The 19,912-nt window shown below is 46.0% G+C and overlaps 1 protein-coding gene across 1 annotated transcript in view; it reads right to left on the bottom strand.

Annotated features, from left to right (window-relative positions):
• Nucleotides 1–2,390: 2,390 nt before the first annotated feature.
• The window catches only part of LOC144493182 (uncharacterized), a 40,506-nt gene continuing 22,984 nt past the window's right edge, over nt 2,391–19,912 (bottom strand). Inside the window, exon 4 of the mRNA XM_078212077.1 lies at nt 2,391–2,602. Coding sequence (XP_078068203.1) covers nt 2,391–2,602 — 212 coding nt within the window. The remainder of the gene's footprint in view (nt 2,603–19,912) is intronic.

Below are 19,912 nucleotides of genomic sequence, written 5' to 3'. Positions count from 1 at the left end.
TACACCTTCTTCCAGATTGTTTATATAAATCACAAACAGCAGCGGTCCCATACACAGCCCTGCGGAACATCACTCGTCACAGGCCTCCAGCCGGAAAAAGACCCTTCCACTACCACCCTCTGTCTTCTGTGACCAGGCCAGCTCTCCACCCATCTAGCTACCTCCCCCTTTATCCCACGAGATCCAACCTTTTTCACCAACCTACCATGAGGGACTTTGTCAAACTCTTTACTAAAGTCCATATAGACGACATCCACGGCCCTTCCCTCGTCAACCATTCTGGTCACTTCTTCAAAAAACTCCACCAGGTTAGTGAGGCATGACCTCCCTCTCAAAACCATGCTGACTATCGTTAATGAGTTTATTCCTTTCTAAATGCGCATACATCCTATCTCTAAGAATCTTCTCCAACAACTTCCCCACCACGGACGTCAAGCTCACCGGCCTATAATTACCCGGGTTATCCTTCCTACCCTTCTTAAATAACGGGACCACATTAGCTATCCTCTAGGTAATCAAGTCTTAAAGGTATAGACAATGTGAGTGGAGAGACCACATGCACCCCAGACACACACTCTTCCACCTTCTTCTGTCAGGAAAAAGATATAAATGTCTGAGGACCTAACTTGCACTAAGTTGATCTTTCTCTACACCCAAGCTCAGTGTAACACTGCATTCTGCACTCGCTCCTTTCCTTCTCTAATGAACGGTATGCTTTGTCTGTATAGCGCGCAAGAAACAGCACTTTTCACTGTATACTAATACATTCATCATGGAGTGCGGTTACAAGTGGTGTACCTCAGGGATCTGTTTTGGGGCCACTGCTGTTTGTAATATTTATTAATGATCTGGATGAGGGTATAGTTGGGTGGATTAGCAAATTTGCTGATGACACCAAAGTCGGTGGTGTGGTAGACAGTGAGGAAGGGTGTCGTAGTCTGCAGGAAGACTTAGACAGGTTGCAAAGTTGGGCCGAGAGGTGGCGGATGGAGTTTAATGCGGAGAAGTGTGAGGTAATTCACTTTGGTAGGAATAACAGTTGTGTTGAGTATAGGGCTAACGGGAGGACTTTGAATAGTGTGGAGGAGCAGAGGGATCTAGGTGTATGTGTGCATAGATCCCTGAAAGTTGGGAATCAAGTAGATAAGGTTGTTAAGAAGGCATATGGTGTCTTGGCGTTTATTGGTAGGGGGATTGAATTTAGGAGTCGTAGCGTTATGTTGCAACTGTACACAACTCTGGTGCGGCCGCACTTGGAGTACTGTGTGCAGTTCTGGTCCCCACATTACAGGAAGGATGTGGAGGCTTTGGAGAGGGTGCAGAGGAGGTTTACCAGGATGTTGCCTGGTATGGAGGGGAGATCCTATGAGGAGAGGCTGAGGGATTTGGGATTGTTTTCGCTGGAAAGGCGGCGGCTAAGAGGGGATCTTATTGAAACATATAAGATGATTAGAGGTTTAGATAGGGTGGATAGTGATAGCCTTTTTCCTCTGATGGAGAAATCCAGCACGAGGGGGCATGGCTTTAAATTGAGGGGGGGTAGTTATAGAACCGATGTCAGGGGTAGGTTCTTTACCCAGAGGGTGGTGAGGGATTGGAATGCCCTGCCAGCATCAGTAGTAAATGCGCCTAGTTTGGGGGCGTTTAAGAGATCCGTAGATAGGTTCATGGACGAAAAGAAATTGGTTTAGGTTGGAGGGTCACAGTTTTTTTTTAACTGGTCGGTGCAACATCGTGGGCCGAAGGGCCTGTTCTGCGCTGTAATGTTCTATGTTCTATGTTCTATTTAACAATAATAAATCAAATGGTAATGGTGAGCTGCATACTTGAACTGCTGCAATATCTAAGGTGTAGGTATACCCACTGTGCTGTTAAAAAGGGATTTCAAGGATTTTGACCCAGCAACAGCGAAGGAACAGTGATATATTTCCAAGTCAGGCTGGTGAGAGACTTAGAGGGGAAACTCCAGGTGGTGGTGGTTTCCAGGTCTCTGCTGCTTTTGTCCTTCCAGATGGTGGTGTTTGTGGGTTTAGAGGGAGCTGCCCAAGGAACCTGGGTGAGTTCCTACAGTGCATCTTATGGATGGTGAACAGGTCTGCCACTTCACATCGGTGGTGGACAGATTGAACATTTGTGGAAGGTGCAACAATCAAGCAGGCTGCTTTGTCCTGGATGGCGTCGAGTTTCAAGTGTTGTTGGAACAACACTCATCCAGGCAAGCGGGGTATTCCACGACACTTTGTGCCTTGTAGATGGTAAAAAGTTTATTAGTCACAAGCAAGCTTACACGGTAGACAAGCTTTGGGGGAATTAGAAGCGAGTTACTCACTGCACGATTTCTAGCATTTCACCATCTCTGGTAGCCACAGAATTTACATGGCTAGTCTGGTTCAGTTTCTGGTTAGTGGTAACTGCCAGGATACTGATGTTGGGGGGAATTCAGTGATGATAATGCTATTGAATGTCAATTCAATGTATTGAATGTTGTTAGATCCTCTCGTGTTGGAGACAGTCATTCCTGTGCAGTCATCTGCAAACATCCCAATCTCTGAATTTATCTTGGAAGGTAGGTTATTGATGAAGCAGCTGAAGATGGTTTGGCCTAGGACACAGTTCAAAGATTACTTGAAAGAAAATGATATACAACAATCAAATCAGCTCCTTACCATCCATTGACAAATGGATTATCTGAACAATTCATACTATCACTCAAACATTCATTAAAGGTATCACAGGACCAAGGGATTTTGTCACGGTGAGTAAATAAATCACTGATATCATATAGGAACATCACACACAGTGACAATTCACCAGCAATACTTTTAAAAAGATAGAACAAAGTTTGACCTTTTGGTACCAGCTGATTGACGAACGACAACAAAAAGCAGATTGCAAGGAGGGAAAGAGATTTATTTATTTAGGGGGAACAGGTACTAGTGAGAAGCTACACCACCAATGAAAATTGGATACCTGCCATTATCCTAGCAAAACAGGTCCATTATCTTATATCGTACAGCTGGATGAGAAGTGTTTGGCAATATCATATTGAGCAAATACTAACCTCAAGAAGTGAAATCACTGAAGCTTCACGAGAAGTACGTGCATTGGAAATGCTAAGTAGTGATACCTCCAAACACACACAAACCACAGAGACTAAAGCTGTTTCTGAAAAATAGAACATAGAACAGTACAGCATAGTACAGGCCCTTCGGCCCTCGATGTTGTGCCAACACCAATTGAAACTGACACCGAAATTGTTTCACAGAAAGAATTAACAACCCAATTAAAAGAGGACCAAATGGCCTCTTTCTGCACTGTAGGGTTTCTATGAGGACACTTCAAAGATCACAAGTAGCCAAATTCCAGGACATTGTTTTATTGATTCGTGGGACACAGGTGTCGCTGGCTGGCCAGCATTTATTGCCCATCCTTAGTTGCTCTTGAGAAGGTGGTGGTGAGCTGCCTTCTTGAATCGCTGCAGTCCATGTTCTGTGGGTTGGCCCACAATGCCATTAGGGAGGGAATTCCAGGATTTTGACCCACTGACTGCGAAGGAACAACGATATATTGCCAAGATGATGAGTGGCTTGGAGGGGAACTCGCAGATGGTGGTGGTCCCACGTATCTTCTGCCTTTGTCCTGCTAGATGGAAGTAGTCGTGGGTTTGGAAGGTGCTAAGGATCTTTGGTGAATTGCTGCAGGGCATCTTGTAGAGAGTACACACTGCTGCTACTGAGCGTCAGTGGCGGAGGGATTGAATGTTTGTGGATATAGTGCCAATCAAGCGGGATGCTTTGTTCTGGAAGGCGTCAAGCTTCTTGAATGTTGTTGGAACTACACCCATCCAGGCAAATGGGGAATATACCATCATATTCCTGACGTGTGCCTTATAGATGGTGGATAGGCTTTGGGTAATCAGGTGGCGAGTTACTCGCAGTACTCCTCGCCTCTGATCTGCTCTTGTAGCCAGTGTTACATCTCCTAAATAAACCTGCATCTTGTTTGACTTTAACCCATAAATGTGGCACCTCATTACTTTTTGCTGAAATTGCTGGTCAATACTCAAAAACAGGTTTCTTTATCGTGTTTAACTGAACTCAGTCATAGGAAGCGAGTCGGAACATATCATGAAATGTACAGTACAGGAGGAGACCATCTGGCCCATCGAGCTTGCACCGACAACAATCCCACCCAGGTCCTATCCCTGTCACCCCACATATTTACCCTCCTGGGTCAATTTATCATGGCCAATCAACCTCACCCGCACATCTCTGGAACATGGGAGGAAACCCGAGCACCCGGAGGAAACCCACACAGACATAGGGAGAACATGCAAACTCCACACAGACAGCAACCCGAGGCCGGAATCGAACCTGGGTTCCTGGCACTGTGAGGCAGCAGTTCTAACTCCTCAGCTTTGCTCAGAAAAAACCCACACCATGGAGCAATGTTTAAGAAAACCAGTAAATTTAAAGAACATCTAGTTTAGGAATCTGGAAAAATGGAAAAGTTTCCACAAAGTCTTAAGTTAAAGGAACAGAGGAAACAGGAAAAAGAGCAGGACACTGTTTAAAGCCACAGATGAAGCAAACAAAGCTGGCTCATGAGGTCACAAATATCTGAAGTTAAACATAACTAAAAGCAGACCATTTGACACTGTAAGCCTGCTCCGCCTTCCATTTTGATCATGGCTGATCATCAAATTCAATGTCTTGACCCTGCCTCCCCGCCAAATCCTTTGACCCCTTTAGTCCCAAAAGCAATATCTAATTTCATAGCATTAGAGAATCCCTACAGTGCAGAAGAGGCCATCTGGCCCACCGAGCCTGCACTGACACCAATCCCACTCGGGCCCCATCCCTGTACCCCTTTTTACTCTTATGTGAGGAATAAAAGAATGACCAGGGTGAGGTTAGGGCCGGTCAAGGACAGTAGTGGGAACTTGTGAATGGAGTCAGTAGAGATAGGCGAGGTGATGAATAAATACTTTTCTTCAGTGTTCACCAAGGAGAGGGGCCATGTTTTTGAGGAAGAACATAAGAACATAAGAAATAGGAGCAGGAGCAGGCCATCTGGCCCTTCGAGCCTGCCCCGCCATTCAACAAGATCATGGCTGATCTGAAGCGAATCAGTTCCACTTACCCGCCTGCTTCCCATATCCCCTAATTCCCTTATCAATCAGAAAACTATCTACCCGTGATTTAAACATATTCAACGAGGAAGCCTCCACCACTTCAATGGGCAGAGAATTCCAGAGATTCACTACCCTCTGAGAGAAGAAGTTCCCCCTCAACTCTGTTCTGAACCGGCCCCCCCTTATTTTGAGGCTGTGCCCTCTAGTTCTGGTTTCCCTTCTAAGTGGAAAGAATCTCTCCACCTCTACCCTATCCAGCCCCTTCATTATCTTATATGTCTCTATAAGATCACCCCTCATCCTTCTAAACTCCAACGAGTACAGACCCAATCTGTTTAATCTCTCCTCATAAGCTACACCCCTCATCTCCGGTATCAACCTGGTGAACCTTCTCTGCACTCCCTCCAAGGCCAATATATCCTTTCGCAAATAAGGGGACCAAAACTGCACACAGTACTCCAGTTGCGGCCTCACCAGTGCCTTATACAGTTGCAGCAAGACATCCCTGCTTTTATGTTCTATCCCCCTCGCGATAAAGGCCAACATTCCATTCGCCTTCTTGATCACCTGCTGCACCTGCAGACTGAGTTTTTGCGATTCGTGCACAAGGACCCCCAGGTCCCTCTGCACAGTCGCACGATGTAATTTTTCTCCATTTAAATAATATTCCAATTTACTATTATTTCTTCCAAAGTGGATAACCTCACAAGAGAAGGTGTTACAGGCTAATAGGCTGGAGGAAATAGATGTTCGGAGGGAGGATGTCCTGGCAGTTTTGAATAAACTGAAGGTCGATAAGTCCCCTGGGCCTGATGAAATGTATCCTAGGATTCTTTGGGAGGCAAGGGATGAGATTGCAGAGCCTTTGGCTTTGATCTTTGGGTCCTCACTGTCCACGGGGATGGTGCCAGAGGACTGGAGAATGGCGAATGTTGTTCCTCTGTTTAAGAAAGGGAATAGAAATGACCCTGGTAATTATAGACCGGTTAGTCTTACTTCGGTGGTTGGTAAATTGATGGAAAAGGTCCTTAGAGATGGGATTTACGACCATTTAGAAAGATGCGGATTAATCCGGGATAGTCAGCACGGATTCGTGAAGGGCAAGTCGTGCCTCACAAATTTGATAGAATTTTTTGAGGAGGTAACTAAGTGTGTTGATGAAGGTAGGACAGTTGATGTCATATACATGGATTTTAGTAAGGCGTTTGTTAAGGTCCCCCATGGTCAGCTTATGATGAAAGTGAGGAGGTGTGGGATAGAGGGAAAGTTGGCCGATTGGATAGGTAACTGGCTGTCTGATCGAAGACAGAGGGTGGTGGTGGATGGAAAATTTTCGGATTGGAGGCAGGTTGCTAGCGGTGTGCCGCAGGGATCAGTGCTTGGTCCTCTGCTCTTTGTGATTTTTATTAATGACTTAGAGGAGGGGGCTGAAGGGTGGATCAGTAAATTTGCTGATGACACCAAGATTGGTGGAGTAGTGGATGAGGTGGAGGGCTGTTGTAGGCTGCAAAGAGACATAGATAGGATGCAAAGCTGGGCTGAAAAATGGCAAATGGAGTTTAACCCTGATAAATGTGAGGTGATTCATTTTGGTAGGACTAATTTAAATGTGGATTACAGGGTCAAAGGTAGGGTTCTGAAGACTGTGGAGGAACAGAGAGATCTTGGGGTTCATATCCACAGATCTCTAAAGGTTGCCACTCAAGTGGATAGAGCTGTGAAGAAGGCCTATAGTGTGTTAGCTTTTATTAACAGGGGGTTGGAGTTTAAGAGCCGTGGGGTTATGCTGCAACTGTACAGAACCTTGGTGAGACCACATTTGGAGTATTGTGTGCAGTTCTGGTCACCTCACTATAGGAAGGATGTGGAAGCGCTGGAAAGAGTGCAGAGGAGATTTACCAGGATGCTGCCTGGTTTGGAGGGTAGGTCTTATGAGGAAAGGTTGCGGGAGCTAGGGCTGTTCTCTCTGGAGCGGAGGAGGCTGAGGGGAGACTTAATAGAGGTTTATAAAATGATGAAGGGGATAGATAGAGTGAACGTTCAAAGACTATTTCCTCGGGTGGATGGAGCTATTACAAGGGGGCATAACTATAGGGTTCGTGGTGGGAGATACAGGAAGGATATCAGAGGAAGGTTCTTTACGCAGAGAGTGGTTGGGGTGTGGAATGGACTGCCTGCAGTGATAGTGGAGTCAGACACTTTGGGAACATTTAAGCGGTTATTGGATAGGCACATGGAGCACACCAGGATGATAGGGAGTGGGATAGCTTGATCTTGGTTTCAGATAAAGCTCGGCACAACATCGTGGGCCGAAGGGCCTGTTCTGTGCTGTACTGTTCTATGTTCTATATTTACCCTATTAATTCCCGACACTCAGAATTAATTTAGAATGGCCAATCAACCTAACCCACACATCTTTGGAGTATGGGAGAAAACCAGAGCACCCAGAGGAAAGCCACGCAGACACAGGGAAGTGTGTGCAAACTCCCCTTTCTTCTTGGAATCACAATGTTCTGGCCTCAACTACTTTCTGTAGTGAATGCCACAGATTCACCACTCACTAAATGAAGAAATTTCTCCTCAACTCAGTCCGAAAAGGTTTACCCCTTATCCTCAAAGTATGACCCCCTAGTTCAGGAGCATTCTTCTTGAAATCTTAAAAGATAAAACATGATGGTTTTCTGAGCCAGGGATTCTGGGACCTTCCCATCCAATAGTAACACTAACTGGGATCATAATAATGGTAATGGTTGATTCATAAGGCGTGGGCAGTGTTCTCGAAGAGTATTTCATCACTGTCCTCATGAAGGAGAGGGATGGTTCAGACATTCTAGTTAGAGTGTGAAATATTAGATACAATAATCATAGTGATGGAGGAAGTACTGAAGGGACTGACATCCTTAAAAGGTGGATCAACCATCAGGACCACCAGATGGAATGCATCTCAGGCTGTCAGGGAATAAATAGCAGATGCTCCAAGAATCATTTTCAATTCCTCACCAAAGGCAAGGTACCTGAGAATTGAAGGTCTGCAAACATTGTACCATTGTTTAAAAAGGATGCAAGGGATAGGCCAGAAAACTTTAGGCCTGTCAATCTGATTTCAATGGTTGGCAAATTATTACAAACAATTCTGAGAGGATAAACTGTCAGTCACATAGAAAGTCATGGTCTGATCACATATTCAGCATGGTTTTGTTAGGGAAATGTTGCATCTTACTTGGAATCTTTTGAGGAAGTAACAAGAAGGATTGATGAGAGTAGTGCAATGGATATTATCTACATGGGTTTCAGCAAGTCATTTGACAAGGTCGCACATGGCAGCCTAGTCAGAAAAATGAGATCTCAAAGATACAGGGGAAGATGGCAGATTGGATCCAAAATTGGCCTTCGAGTTGGTAGTTAGGAGGAAAGCTGTCTACTCCAGAAAAATATCAGACGTTTGGTTGAGTGGGTAGAGAAATGGCAAATGGACTTCAATTCAGAAAATTGTGAGGTAATGTATTTGGGGAAGGGCAAACAAAGCAAGTGAATACTAAAGTGGGAACATGTTGAGGGGTTGAGGAAGTGAGAGACCGTGCAGTGCCTGTCTGCAGAAGAGTGACAGGACAGCTGGAAAAGAAAGCAGATGGAATGCTTTCCCTTCTTGGGCGAATTATTGAATATAATTTTTTTAAATTCATCGCGATTAGGCAGGAATTAGGAAGCATAGGATGGGAACAGAAATTGTCAGGGAAAGGCACTAATGATAAGTGGAACTTTTTCAAGGAACAAAAACTGCGTGTCCTTGATAGGTATGTCCCTGTCGGGCAGGGAGGAAATGGCCAAGTGAGGAACCATGGTTCACAAAAGAGGTTGAATGTCTTGTCAAGAGGAAGAAGGATGCGCATGCAAGGTTGGGAAACCAAGGTTCAGTTGGCTCGATGGAGGGTTACAAGTTAGCAAGAAATGAGCTGAAAAAGGGGCTTAGGAGAGCTAGGAGGGGGGCATGAGAAGTCCTTGGCGGGTCAGATCAAGAGGAAAACCCCAAGGCTTTTTACTCTTATGTGAGGAATAAAAGAATGACCAGGGTGAGGTTGGGGCCGGTCAAGGACGGCAGTGGGAATTTGTGCATGGAGTCAGAAGAGATAGGAGAGGTGATGAATGAATACTTTTCTTCGGTGTTCACCAAGGAGAGGGGCCATGTTTTTGAGGAAGAGAAGGTGTTACAGGCTAATAGGCTGGAGGAAGTAGCCGTTCGGAGGGAAGATGTACCAGCAATTTTGAAATTGAAGGTTGATAAGTCCCCTGGGCCTGATGAAATATACTCTAGGATTCTTTGGGAGGCAAGGGATGAGATAGCAGAGCCTTAGGCATGGATCTTTGGGTCCTCACTGTCCGCGGGGGTGGTGTCAGAGGACTGGAGAGTGGCGAATGTTGTTCCTCTGTTTAAGAAAGGGAATAGAAATGACCCTGGTAATTATAGGCGGTTAGTCTTTCTTTGGTGGTCGGTAAGTTGATGGAAAAGGTCCTTAGGGTTAGGATTTACGACCATTTAGAAAGATGCAGCTTAATCCAGGATAATCAGCACAGATTTGTGAAGGGCAAGTCTTGCCTCACAAATTTGATAGAATTTTTTGAGGAGGTAACTAAGTGTGTTGATGAAGGTAGCGCAGTTGATGTCATATACATGGATTTTAGTAAGGCATTTGATAAAGTCCCCATGGTCGGCTTATGAAGAAAGTAAGGATGTGTGGGATCGAGGGAAGTTTGGCTGATTGGACAGGTAACTGGCTATCTAACAGAAAACAGAGGGTGGTGATGGATGGAAAAATTTCAGACTGGAAACCGGTTACCAGCGGAGTGCCACAGGGATCAGTGCTTGGTCCTCTGCTATTTGTAATTTTTATAAATGACTTGGAGGAGGGGGCTGATGGGTTGGTCAGTAAATTTGCTGATGACACCAAAATTGGAGGAGTAGTGGGTGAGGTGGAGGGCTGTTGTAGGCTGCAAATAGATATAGATAGGATGCAGAGCTGGGCTGAAAAATGGCAAATGGGAGTTTAACCCTGATAAATGCGAGGTGATTCATTTTGGTAGGACTAATTTGAATGTGGATTACAGGGTCAAAGGTAAGGTTCTGAAGAATGTGGAGGAACAGAGATCTTGGGGTTCATATCCACAGATCTCTGAAGGTTGCCATTCAAGTGGATAGAGCCGTGAAGAAGGCCTATAGTGTGTTGGCGTTCATTAACAGGGGGTTTGAGTTTAAGAGCCGTGGGGTTATGCTGCAACTGTATAGGACCTTGGTGAGACCACATTTGGAATATTGCGTGCAGTTCTGGTCACCTCACTATAAGAAGGATGTGGAGACACTGGAAAGAGTGCAAAGGAGATTTACCAAGATGCTGTCTGGTTTGGACGGTAGGTCTTATGAGGAAAGGTTGAGGGAACTTGGGCTTTTCTCTTCGGAGCGGAGGAGGTTGAGGGGAGACTTGAGAGAGGTTTATAAGATGATGAGGAGGATACTTACAGTGAACATTCAAAGACTATTTCCTCGGGTGAATGGAGCGGTAACTAGGGGGCATAACTATAGGGTTCATGGTGGGAGATATAGGAAGGATGTCCGGGGTAGGTTTCTTACTCAGTGGTTGGGGTGTGGAATGGACTGCCTGCAGGGATAGTGGAGTCAGACACTTTAGGAACATTTAAGAAGCTATTGGATAGGCACATGGAGCACTTCGGGATGATAGGGAGGAAATATCTTGATCTGGGTTTCAGACAAAGCTCGGCACAAGATCGTGGGCCAAAGGGCCTGTTCTGTGCGTACTGTTCTATATTCATAGGACATGGCATCGCTGGCTGGCCAGCATTTATTGTCCTTCCCTAGTTGTCCAAGGGCAGTTGAGAATCAACCATATTCATTTGGCTCTGCAATCACATGTAGGCCAGACCAGGTAAGGACAGCATATTTCCTTTCCAAAAGGGCATTAGTGAACCAGATGGGTAAATGAAACGGTATAAAACACCGATTAAGAACAAAGAAAATTACAGCATTGAAACAGGCCCTTCAGCCCAACTTGTCCATGCTGCCCTTTTTAAAAAAAAACCCCCAAGCTAATCCCAATTGCCCACATTTGGCCCATATCCCTCTATACCCATCTTATCCATGTAACGATCTAAACGCTTTTTAAGAGACAAAATTGTACCCGCCTCTACTACTACCTCTGGCAGTTTGTTCCAGACACTCACCACCTTGTGTGAAAAAATTGCTCCTCTGGACACTTTTGTATCTCTCCCCTCTCACCTTAAACCTATGCCCTCTAGTTTTAGACTCCCCTACCTTTGGGAAAAGATATTGACTATCGAGCTGATCTATCTCCCTCATTTTATAGACCTCTATAAGATCACCCCTCAGCCTCCTACGCTCCAGAGAAAAAAGTCCCAGTCTGGCCAGCCTCTCCTTCTAACTCAAACCATCAAGTCCCAGTAGCATCCCAGTAAATCTTTTCTGCACTCTTTCTAGTTTAATAATATCCTTTCTATAATAGGGTGACCACAACTGCACACAGTATTCCAAGTGTGGCCTTATCAATGTCATCCTCAACAAAACGTCCCAACTCCTGTATTTGATGTTCTGCCGAATGCCTTCTTCACCACTCTGTCCACCTGTGACTCCAATTTCAAGGAGCTATGAACATGTACCCAGAGATCTCTTTGTTCTGTAACTCTCCCCAACGCCCTACCATTAACTGAAGAAGTCCTGCCCTGGTTCAATCTACCAAAATGCATCACCTCACATTTGTCTAAATTAAACTCCATCTGCCATTCGTCAGCCCACTGGCCCAATTGATGAAGATCCCATTGCAATTGGAGATAACTTTCTTCACTGTCCACTATGCCACCAATCTTAGTGTCATCTGCAAACTTACTAACGTGCCCCCTATATTCTCATCCAAATCATTAATATAAATGACAAACAACAGTGGACCTAACACTGATCCCTGAGGCACACCGCTGGTCTCAGGCCTCCAGTTTGAAAAACAATTCTCTACAACCACCCTCTGGCTTCTGTCAAGAAGCCAATGTTGTATCCATTTAGATACCTCACCCTAGTTCCCGTGAGATTTAACCTTATGCAACAACCTACCAGGCGGTATCTTGTCAAAGGCCTGGCTAAAGTCTATGTAGACAACATCAACTGCACTGCCCTCAAATACCTTCTTGGTTACCACTTCAAAAAACTCAATCAAATTTGTGAGACATGATTCTCCACTCACGAAGCTATGCTGACTGTCCCTAATCAGTTCTTGTGTCTCTAAATGCCTGTAGATCCTGTCTCTCAAAATACCTTCCAACAATTTACCCACCACAGATAGAACATAGAAAAAATACAGCACAAACAGGCCCTTCGGCCCACAGGTTGTGCCGGTCATGTCCCTACCTACCTAGGCTTATACATTGGCTTACCTATAACCCTCAATCCTATTAAGTCCCGTGTACTCATCCAGAAGTCTCTTAAATGACTCTATCGAGTTTGCCTCCACCACCACTGACAGCAGCTGATTCCACTCACCCACCACCCTCAGTGAAGAACTTAACCCTGACATCTCCTCTGTACCTACTCCCCAACACCTTAAACCTGTGTCCTCTCGTAGCAGCCATTTCAGCCCTGGGAAAAAGCCTCAGAGAATCCATCCGATCTATACCTCTCAACATCTTGTACACCTCTATCAGGTCACCTCTCATCCTTTGTCTCTCCAAGGAGAAAAGACCGAGCACCCTCAACCTATCCTCATAAGGCATGCCAACCAATCCAGGCAACATCCTTGTAAATCTTCTCTGCATCCTTTCAATCATTTCCACATCCCTCCTGTATTGAGGTGACCAGAACTGAGCACAGTACTCCAAGTGGGGTCTAATGAGGGTCTTATAAAGCTGCATCATTATCTCCCGACTCCTAAACTCAATCCCTCGATTGATGAAGGCCAGCACACCATACGCCTTCTTAACCACCTCCCCTACCTGAGAGGCCGATTTAAGAGTCCTATGGACCCGGACCCCAAGGTCCTTCTGATCCTCTACACTGCTAAGAGTCTTACCCTTGATATTATACTCCTTCATCCCATTTGACCGGCCAAGCTGAATTGTAGCTCCGGTGTACAGGAGGTTGAGAGTACTGAGGTCATGGATGAGGTTTCAGAGTCGCAGGAGTGAACTGGCAGGCAGGAAGGCGGCTTGAAGTGTGTATACTTCAACGCCAGGAGCATCCGGAATAAGGTGGGTGAGCTTGCAGCATGGGTTGGTACCTGGGATTTCGATGTTGTGGCCATCTCGGAGACATGGATAGAGCAGGGACAGGAATGGTTGTTGCAGGTTCCGGGGTTTAGATGTTTCAGTAAGTGCAGGGAAGGTGGTAAAAGAGGGGGAGGTGTGGCATTGTTAGTCAAGGACAGTATTACGGTGGCAGAAAGGACATTTGATGAGGACTCGTCTACTGAAGTAGATGAGGTTAGAAACAGGAAAGGAGAGGTCATTCCAGAGATGTAGAGGAAAAGATTGCAAAGATGATTCTGGATAGGAGTGAAAGTAACAGGGTAGTTGTACTGGGGGACTTTAACTTTACAAATATTGACTGGAAAAGCTACAGTTCGAGTACTTTAGAGGGGTTGGTTTTTGTCCAATGTGTGCAGGAAGGCTTCCTGACGCAGTATGTAGATAGACCAACAAGATGCGAGGCCACATTGGATTTGGGACTGGGTAATGAACCAGGCCAGGTGTTAGATTTGGAGGTAGGTGAGCACTTTGGTGACAGTAACCACAATTCGATTACGTTTACTTTAGCAATGGAAAAGGATAGGTACACACCAAAGGACAAGAGTTATAGCTGGGGGAAAGAAAATTATGATGCGATTAGGCGAGATTTAGCTGGCATAGGTTGGGGAAGGAAACTGCAGGGGATGGGCACAACTGTAATGTGGAACTTGTTCAAGTAACAGCTACTACGCATCCTTGATAAATATGTACCTGTCAGGCAGGGATGACAGTAAGAAGTCTCACAACACCAGGTTAAAGTCCAACAGGTTTATTTGGTAGCAAATACCATAAGCTTTCGGAGCAATGCTCCTTCGTCAGATGGAGTGGATATCTGTTCTCAAACAGGGCACAGACACAGAAATCAAATTACAGAATACTGATTAGAATGCAAATCTCTACAGCCAGCCAGGTCTTAAATGTACAGACAATGTGGGTGGAGGGAACATTCAACACAGGTTAAAGAGATGTGTATTGTCTCCAGACAGAACAGCTTGTGAAATTCTGCAAGTCCAGGAGGCAAGCTGTGGGGGTTACTGATAATGTGACATAAATCCAACATCCCGGTTTAGGCCGTCCTCATGTGTGCGGAACTTGGCTATCAGTTTCTGCTCAGCGACTCTGCGCTGTCGTGTGTCGTGAAGGCCGTCTTGGAGAACGCTTACCTGAAGATCCAAGGCTGAATGCCCGTGACTGCTGAAGTGCTCCCCCACAGGAAGAGAACAGTCTTGCCTGGTGATTGTCAAGTGGTGTTCATTCATCCGTTGTCATAGCGTCTGCATGGTTTCCCCAATGTACCATGCCTTGGGACATCCTTTCTTGCAGCATATCAGGTAGACAACGTTGGCCGAGTTGCAAGAGTAGGTACCGTGTACCTGGTAGATGGTGTTCTCACGTGAGATGATGGCATCCGTGTCGATGATCCAGCACGTCTTGCAGAGGTTGCTGTGGCAGGGTTGTGTGGTGTTGTGTCGTGGTCACTGTTCTCCTGAAGGCTGGGTAGTTTGCTGCGGACAATGGTCTGTTTGAGGTTGCGTGATTGTTTGAAGGCAAGAAGTGGGGGTGTGGGGATGGCCTTGGTGAGATGTTCGTCTTCATCAATGACATGTTGAAGGCTCCGGAGGAGATGCCGTAGCTTCTCCGCTCCGGGGAAGTACTGGACGACGAAGGGTACTCTGTCCACTGTCCCGTGTTTAGCTTCTGAGGAGGTCGGTGCAGTTTTTCGCTGTGGCGCGTAGGAACTGTTGATCAATGAGTCGAGCGCCATATCCTGTTCTTATGAGGGCATCTTTCAGCGTCTGGAGGTGTCTGTTGCAATCCTCCTCATCCGAGTAGATCCTGTGTATTCGGAGGGCTTGTCCGTAGGGGATGGCTTCTTTAACGCGTTTAGGGTGGAAGCTGGAGAAGTGGAGCATCATGAGGTTATCCGTGGGCTTGCGGTACAGTGAGGTGCTGAGGTGACCATCCTTAATGGAGATGCGTGTCCAAGAATGCAACCGATTCCGGAGAGTAGTCCATGGTGAGTCTGATGGTGGGATGGAACTTGTTGATGTCATCATGTAGTTGTTTCAGTGATTGCTCACCATGACTCCAAAGGAAAAAAATGTCATCGATGTATCTAGTGTATAGCATCGGTTGAAGGTCCTGTGCGGTGAAGAAGTCATGTGCATGAAGATGTTGGCATATTGAGGTGCGAATTTTGTCCCCATGGCTGTTCCGTGTGTCTGGATGAATAACTGGTTGTTGAAGGTGAAGATATTGTGATCCAGGATGAAGCGGATGAGTTGTAAAATTGCATCTGGAAACTGGCAGTTGACGGCATTGAGTACTGAGGCCGTTGCAGCAATGCCATCATCGTGGGGGATGCTGGTGTAGAGTGCCGAGACATCCATTGTGACGAGGAGTGCTCCTGGTTCAACTGCTCCATGTGTGTTGAGTTTCTGTAGGAAGTCCGTAGTGTCGCGACAAAAGCTGGGGGTGCTTTGTACAATGGGTTTCAAGATGCCCTCGACATAGCCGGAGAGGTTCTCGCACAGGGTTCCGTTTCTGAAACAATGGGACGGCCGGGTGTGTTTGCCTTGTGTATTTATGGGAGGCAGTGAGATCTCCAACGCGTGGAGTACGTGGGATGAGAGCACGGAGGGTGCTCTGAAGGTCCGGATCAAAGATTTTGATCAGAGTGTTGAGTTGACGGGTGTGTTCTTTCGTCGGATCTGTGGGTAACTGTCTGTAGTGTTCCTCGTTGTTCAGTTGGCGGTACACTTCTTTGCAGTAATCCGTTCTGTTCAGTATGACGATGGCCCCTCCTTTGTCTGCTGGTTTGATGACAATGTTGCGGTTGGTCTTGAGAGCGTGGATGGCGTTGCGTTGTGCTTGGGTGATGTTCGGTGCTGTCTTGAGTGCGGCTGATGAATTTGGCGTTGACGCACCTCCTGATGGCTTGGGCATACATGTCAAGTCGAGGGCAGCGGCCTTCCGGAGGAGTCCAATTCGACTCTTTCCTCTTCGGTTGCACTGCGGGTCTCTGTCTGCTGTTCCGGTTCATTAGCTGTCTCATTGTGTTCGCAGGCAGGGAGGAAGCAGACGTGTGAGGGAACCGTGGTTTACTAAGGAGGTTGAATCTCTTGTGAAGAGGAAGAAGGAGACTTATGTAAAGATGAGACGTGAAGGCTCAGTTAGGGCACTTGAGAGTTACAAGTTAGCCAGGAAGAACCTAAAGAAAGAGTTAAGAGGAGCCAGGAGGGGACATGAGAAGTCTTTGGCAGGTAGGATCAAGGAAAACCCTAAAGCTTTCTATAGGTATGTCAGGAGTAAAAGAATGACTAGGGTAAGATTAGGGCCAGTCAAGGACAGTAGTGGGAAGTTGTGTGTGGAGTCTGAAGAGATAGGAGAGGCACTAAATGAATATTTTTCGTCGGTATTCACACTGGAGAGGGACAGTGTTGTCGAGGGGAGCACTGAGATGCAGGCTGTTGGACTGGATGGGATTGATGTTCATAAAGGTGCTGTTAGCAATTCTGGATTGGGTAAAAATAGATAAGTCCCCTGGGCCGGATGGGATTTATCCTAGGATTCTCTGGGAGGCTAGAGAGGAGATTGCAGAGCCTTTGACTTTGATCTTTGGGTCATCGTTGTCTACTGGAACAGTGCCAGAAGACTGGAGGATAGCAAATGTTGTCCCCTTGTTCAAGGGAAGTAGGGACAACCGTGGTAATTATAGACCGGTGAGCCTTACTTCTGTTGTGGGCAAAGTATTGGAAAGGACTATAAGAGATAGGAATCATAATCACCTAGAAAGGAATAATTTGATTAGGGATAGTCAGCAGAGTTTTGTGACGGGTAGGTCGTGCCTCACAAACCTTATTGAGTTCTTTGAGAAGGTGACCAAAGAGGTGGATGAGGGTAAAGCTGTTGATGTGGTGTATATGGATTTCAGCAAAGCGTTTGATAAGATTCCCCATGGTAAGCTTTTGCAAAAAATACAGACACATGGGATTGAGGGTGATTTAGTGGTTTGGATCAGGAATTGGATAGCTTTAAGGAAACAGAGGGTGGTGGTTGGTGGGAAATATTCATCCTGGAGTTCAGTTACTAGTCGTGTACCACAAGGATCTGTTTTGGGGCCACTGCTGTTTGTCATTTTTATTAATGACCTGGATGAGGGCGTGGAAGGATGGATTAGTAAATTTGCGGATGACACTAAAGTCGGTGGAGTTGTAGACAGTGCGGAGGGAAGTGGCAGGTTACAGAGGGACATAGATAAGCTGCAGAGCTGGGCTGAGAGGTGGCAAATGGAGTTTAATGCGGAAAAGTGTGAGGTGATTCACTTTGGAAGGAGTAACAGGAATACAGAGTACTGGGCGAATGGCAAGATACTTGGTAGTGTGGATGAACAGAGGGATCTGGGTGTCCATGTGCATAGATCCCTGAAAGTTGGCACCCAGGTTGTTAGGGTTGTTAAGAAGGCGTACGGTGTGTTAGCTTTTATTGGTAGAGGGATTGAGTTTCAGAGCCATGAGGTCATGCTGCAACTGTACAAAACTCTGGTGTGGCCACATTTGGAGTATTGCATACAGTTCTGGTCGCCATATTATAGGAAAGATGTGGAAGTGTTGGAAAGGGTGCAGAGGAGATTTACCAGGATGTTGCCTGGTATGGTGGGAAAATCGTATGAGGAAAGGCTGAGGGGCTTGAGGTTGTTTTCGTTAGAGAGAAGGTTAAGAGGTGACTTAATAGAGGCATACAAGATGATCAGAGGATTAGATAGGGTGGATAGTGAGAGCCTTTTTCCTCGGATGATGGCCAGCACGAGGGGACATAGCTTTAAATTCAGGGGTGAGATATATAGGACAGATGTTAGAGGTAGGTTCTTTACTCAGTGTAAAGAGGGCATGGAATGCCCTGCCTGCAGCAGTAGTGGACTAGTCAACATTAAGAGCATTCAAATGGTTATTGGATAAACATATGGATGATATTGAAAGAGTGTGGATTAGAGGGGCTTTAGATTGGTTCCACTGGTCGAAGCAACATCGAGGGCCGAAGGGCCTGTACTGCGCTGTAATGTTCTATGTTCTAAGTCTCCAACCGATCTACATCCTGCTGTATCCTCTGACGGTCCTCATCGCTATCCGCAATTCCACAAACATTAATGTCATCCGCAAACTTACTAATCAAACCAGTGGGACGGCATGGTGGTTAGCACTGCAGCCTCCCAGCACCAGGGGCCCAGGTTTGATTCCTGGCTTGGGTCACTGTCTGTGTGGAGTTCGCACGTTCTCCCCATGTGTGCATGGGTTTCCTCTGGGTGCTCCGGTTTCCTCTCAGTCTGAAAGACGTGCTGGTTTGGTGCATTGACCCGAACAGGCGCTGGAATGTGGCAACTCGAAGCATTTCACAGTAACTTCATTGCAATGTTAATGTAAGCCTTACTTGTGACTAATAAACTTTCAGTCACAAGAGGGTTGTTACGGAAAGAATCGGACCTCTCAGGGACAAAGGAGGGGAATTATGCTTAAAACCTAAGGATGTGGGAGAGATCTTAAACGAATCCTTTGCATCAGTATTCATAAAGGAGAGGGACATGTTGACTGGTAGTGTCTCAGAGAGATGTGTTGACCCGTTAGAAAAAATCTCAATTACAAGGGAGGAAGCGTTAATGTTTCCTAAAAAACCTAAGACCGACAAATCCCCAGGGCCAGATGGCATCTATCCTAGACTCCTCAGGGAGGCAAGAGATGAAATTGCTGGGCCTCTAACAGAAATCTTTGTCTCTTCACTGGACACAGGTGAGGTCCCAGAGGATTGGAGGATAGTGAATGTGGTCCCGTTATTTAAGTAGGGTAGCAAGGATAACCCGGGTAATTATAGGTCGGTGAGCTTGATGTCCGTGGTAGGGAAGTTGTTGGAGAAGATTCTTAGAGATAGGATATATCACATTTAGAACTGAATAATCTCATTCGTGATAGACAGCATGGTTTTGTACGAAGGAGGTCATGCCTCACAAATTTGGTTGAGTTTTTTGAGGTGGTGACAAAAACGATTGACGAGGGAAGGGCTGTCGATATCGTCAATATGGATTTTAGTAAAGCGTTTGACAAGGTCCCTCATGGCAGGCTGGTGCAAAAGGTTAAATCTCACAGGATAAAAGGTGAGCTAGTTAGATGGGTGGAGAGCTGGCTTAGCCATAGAAGACAGAGGGTAACAGTGGAGGGGTCTTTTTCCAGTTGGAGGTCTGTGACTAGTGGTGTTCCGCAGGGCTCTGTACTGGGATCTCTGCTGTTTGTGATATATATATATATATATAAAAATAAATGATTTGGAGGAAGATGTAGCTGGTGTGATCAGCAAGTTTGCGGACGACACGAAGATTGCTGGAGTTGCGGATAGTGATGAACATTGTCAGAGAATACAGCAGGATATACGTAGGCTGGAACATTGGGCGGAGAAACAGCAGATGGAATGTAATCCAGATAAATGCGAAGTGAT

Source organism: Mustelus asterias, chromosome 4 (assembly GCF_964213995.1).
Source record: "Mustelus asterias chromosome 4, sMusAst1.hap1.1, whole genome shotgun sequence".
Classification (NCBI taxonomy): Eukaryota; Metazoa; Chordata; class Chondrichthyes; order Carcharhiniformes; family Triakidae; genus Mustelus; species Mustelus asterias.
The sequence above is the reverse complement of the archived record's forward strand: the minus strand, read 5'-3'. Positions and strand labels throughout refer to the sequence as shown.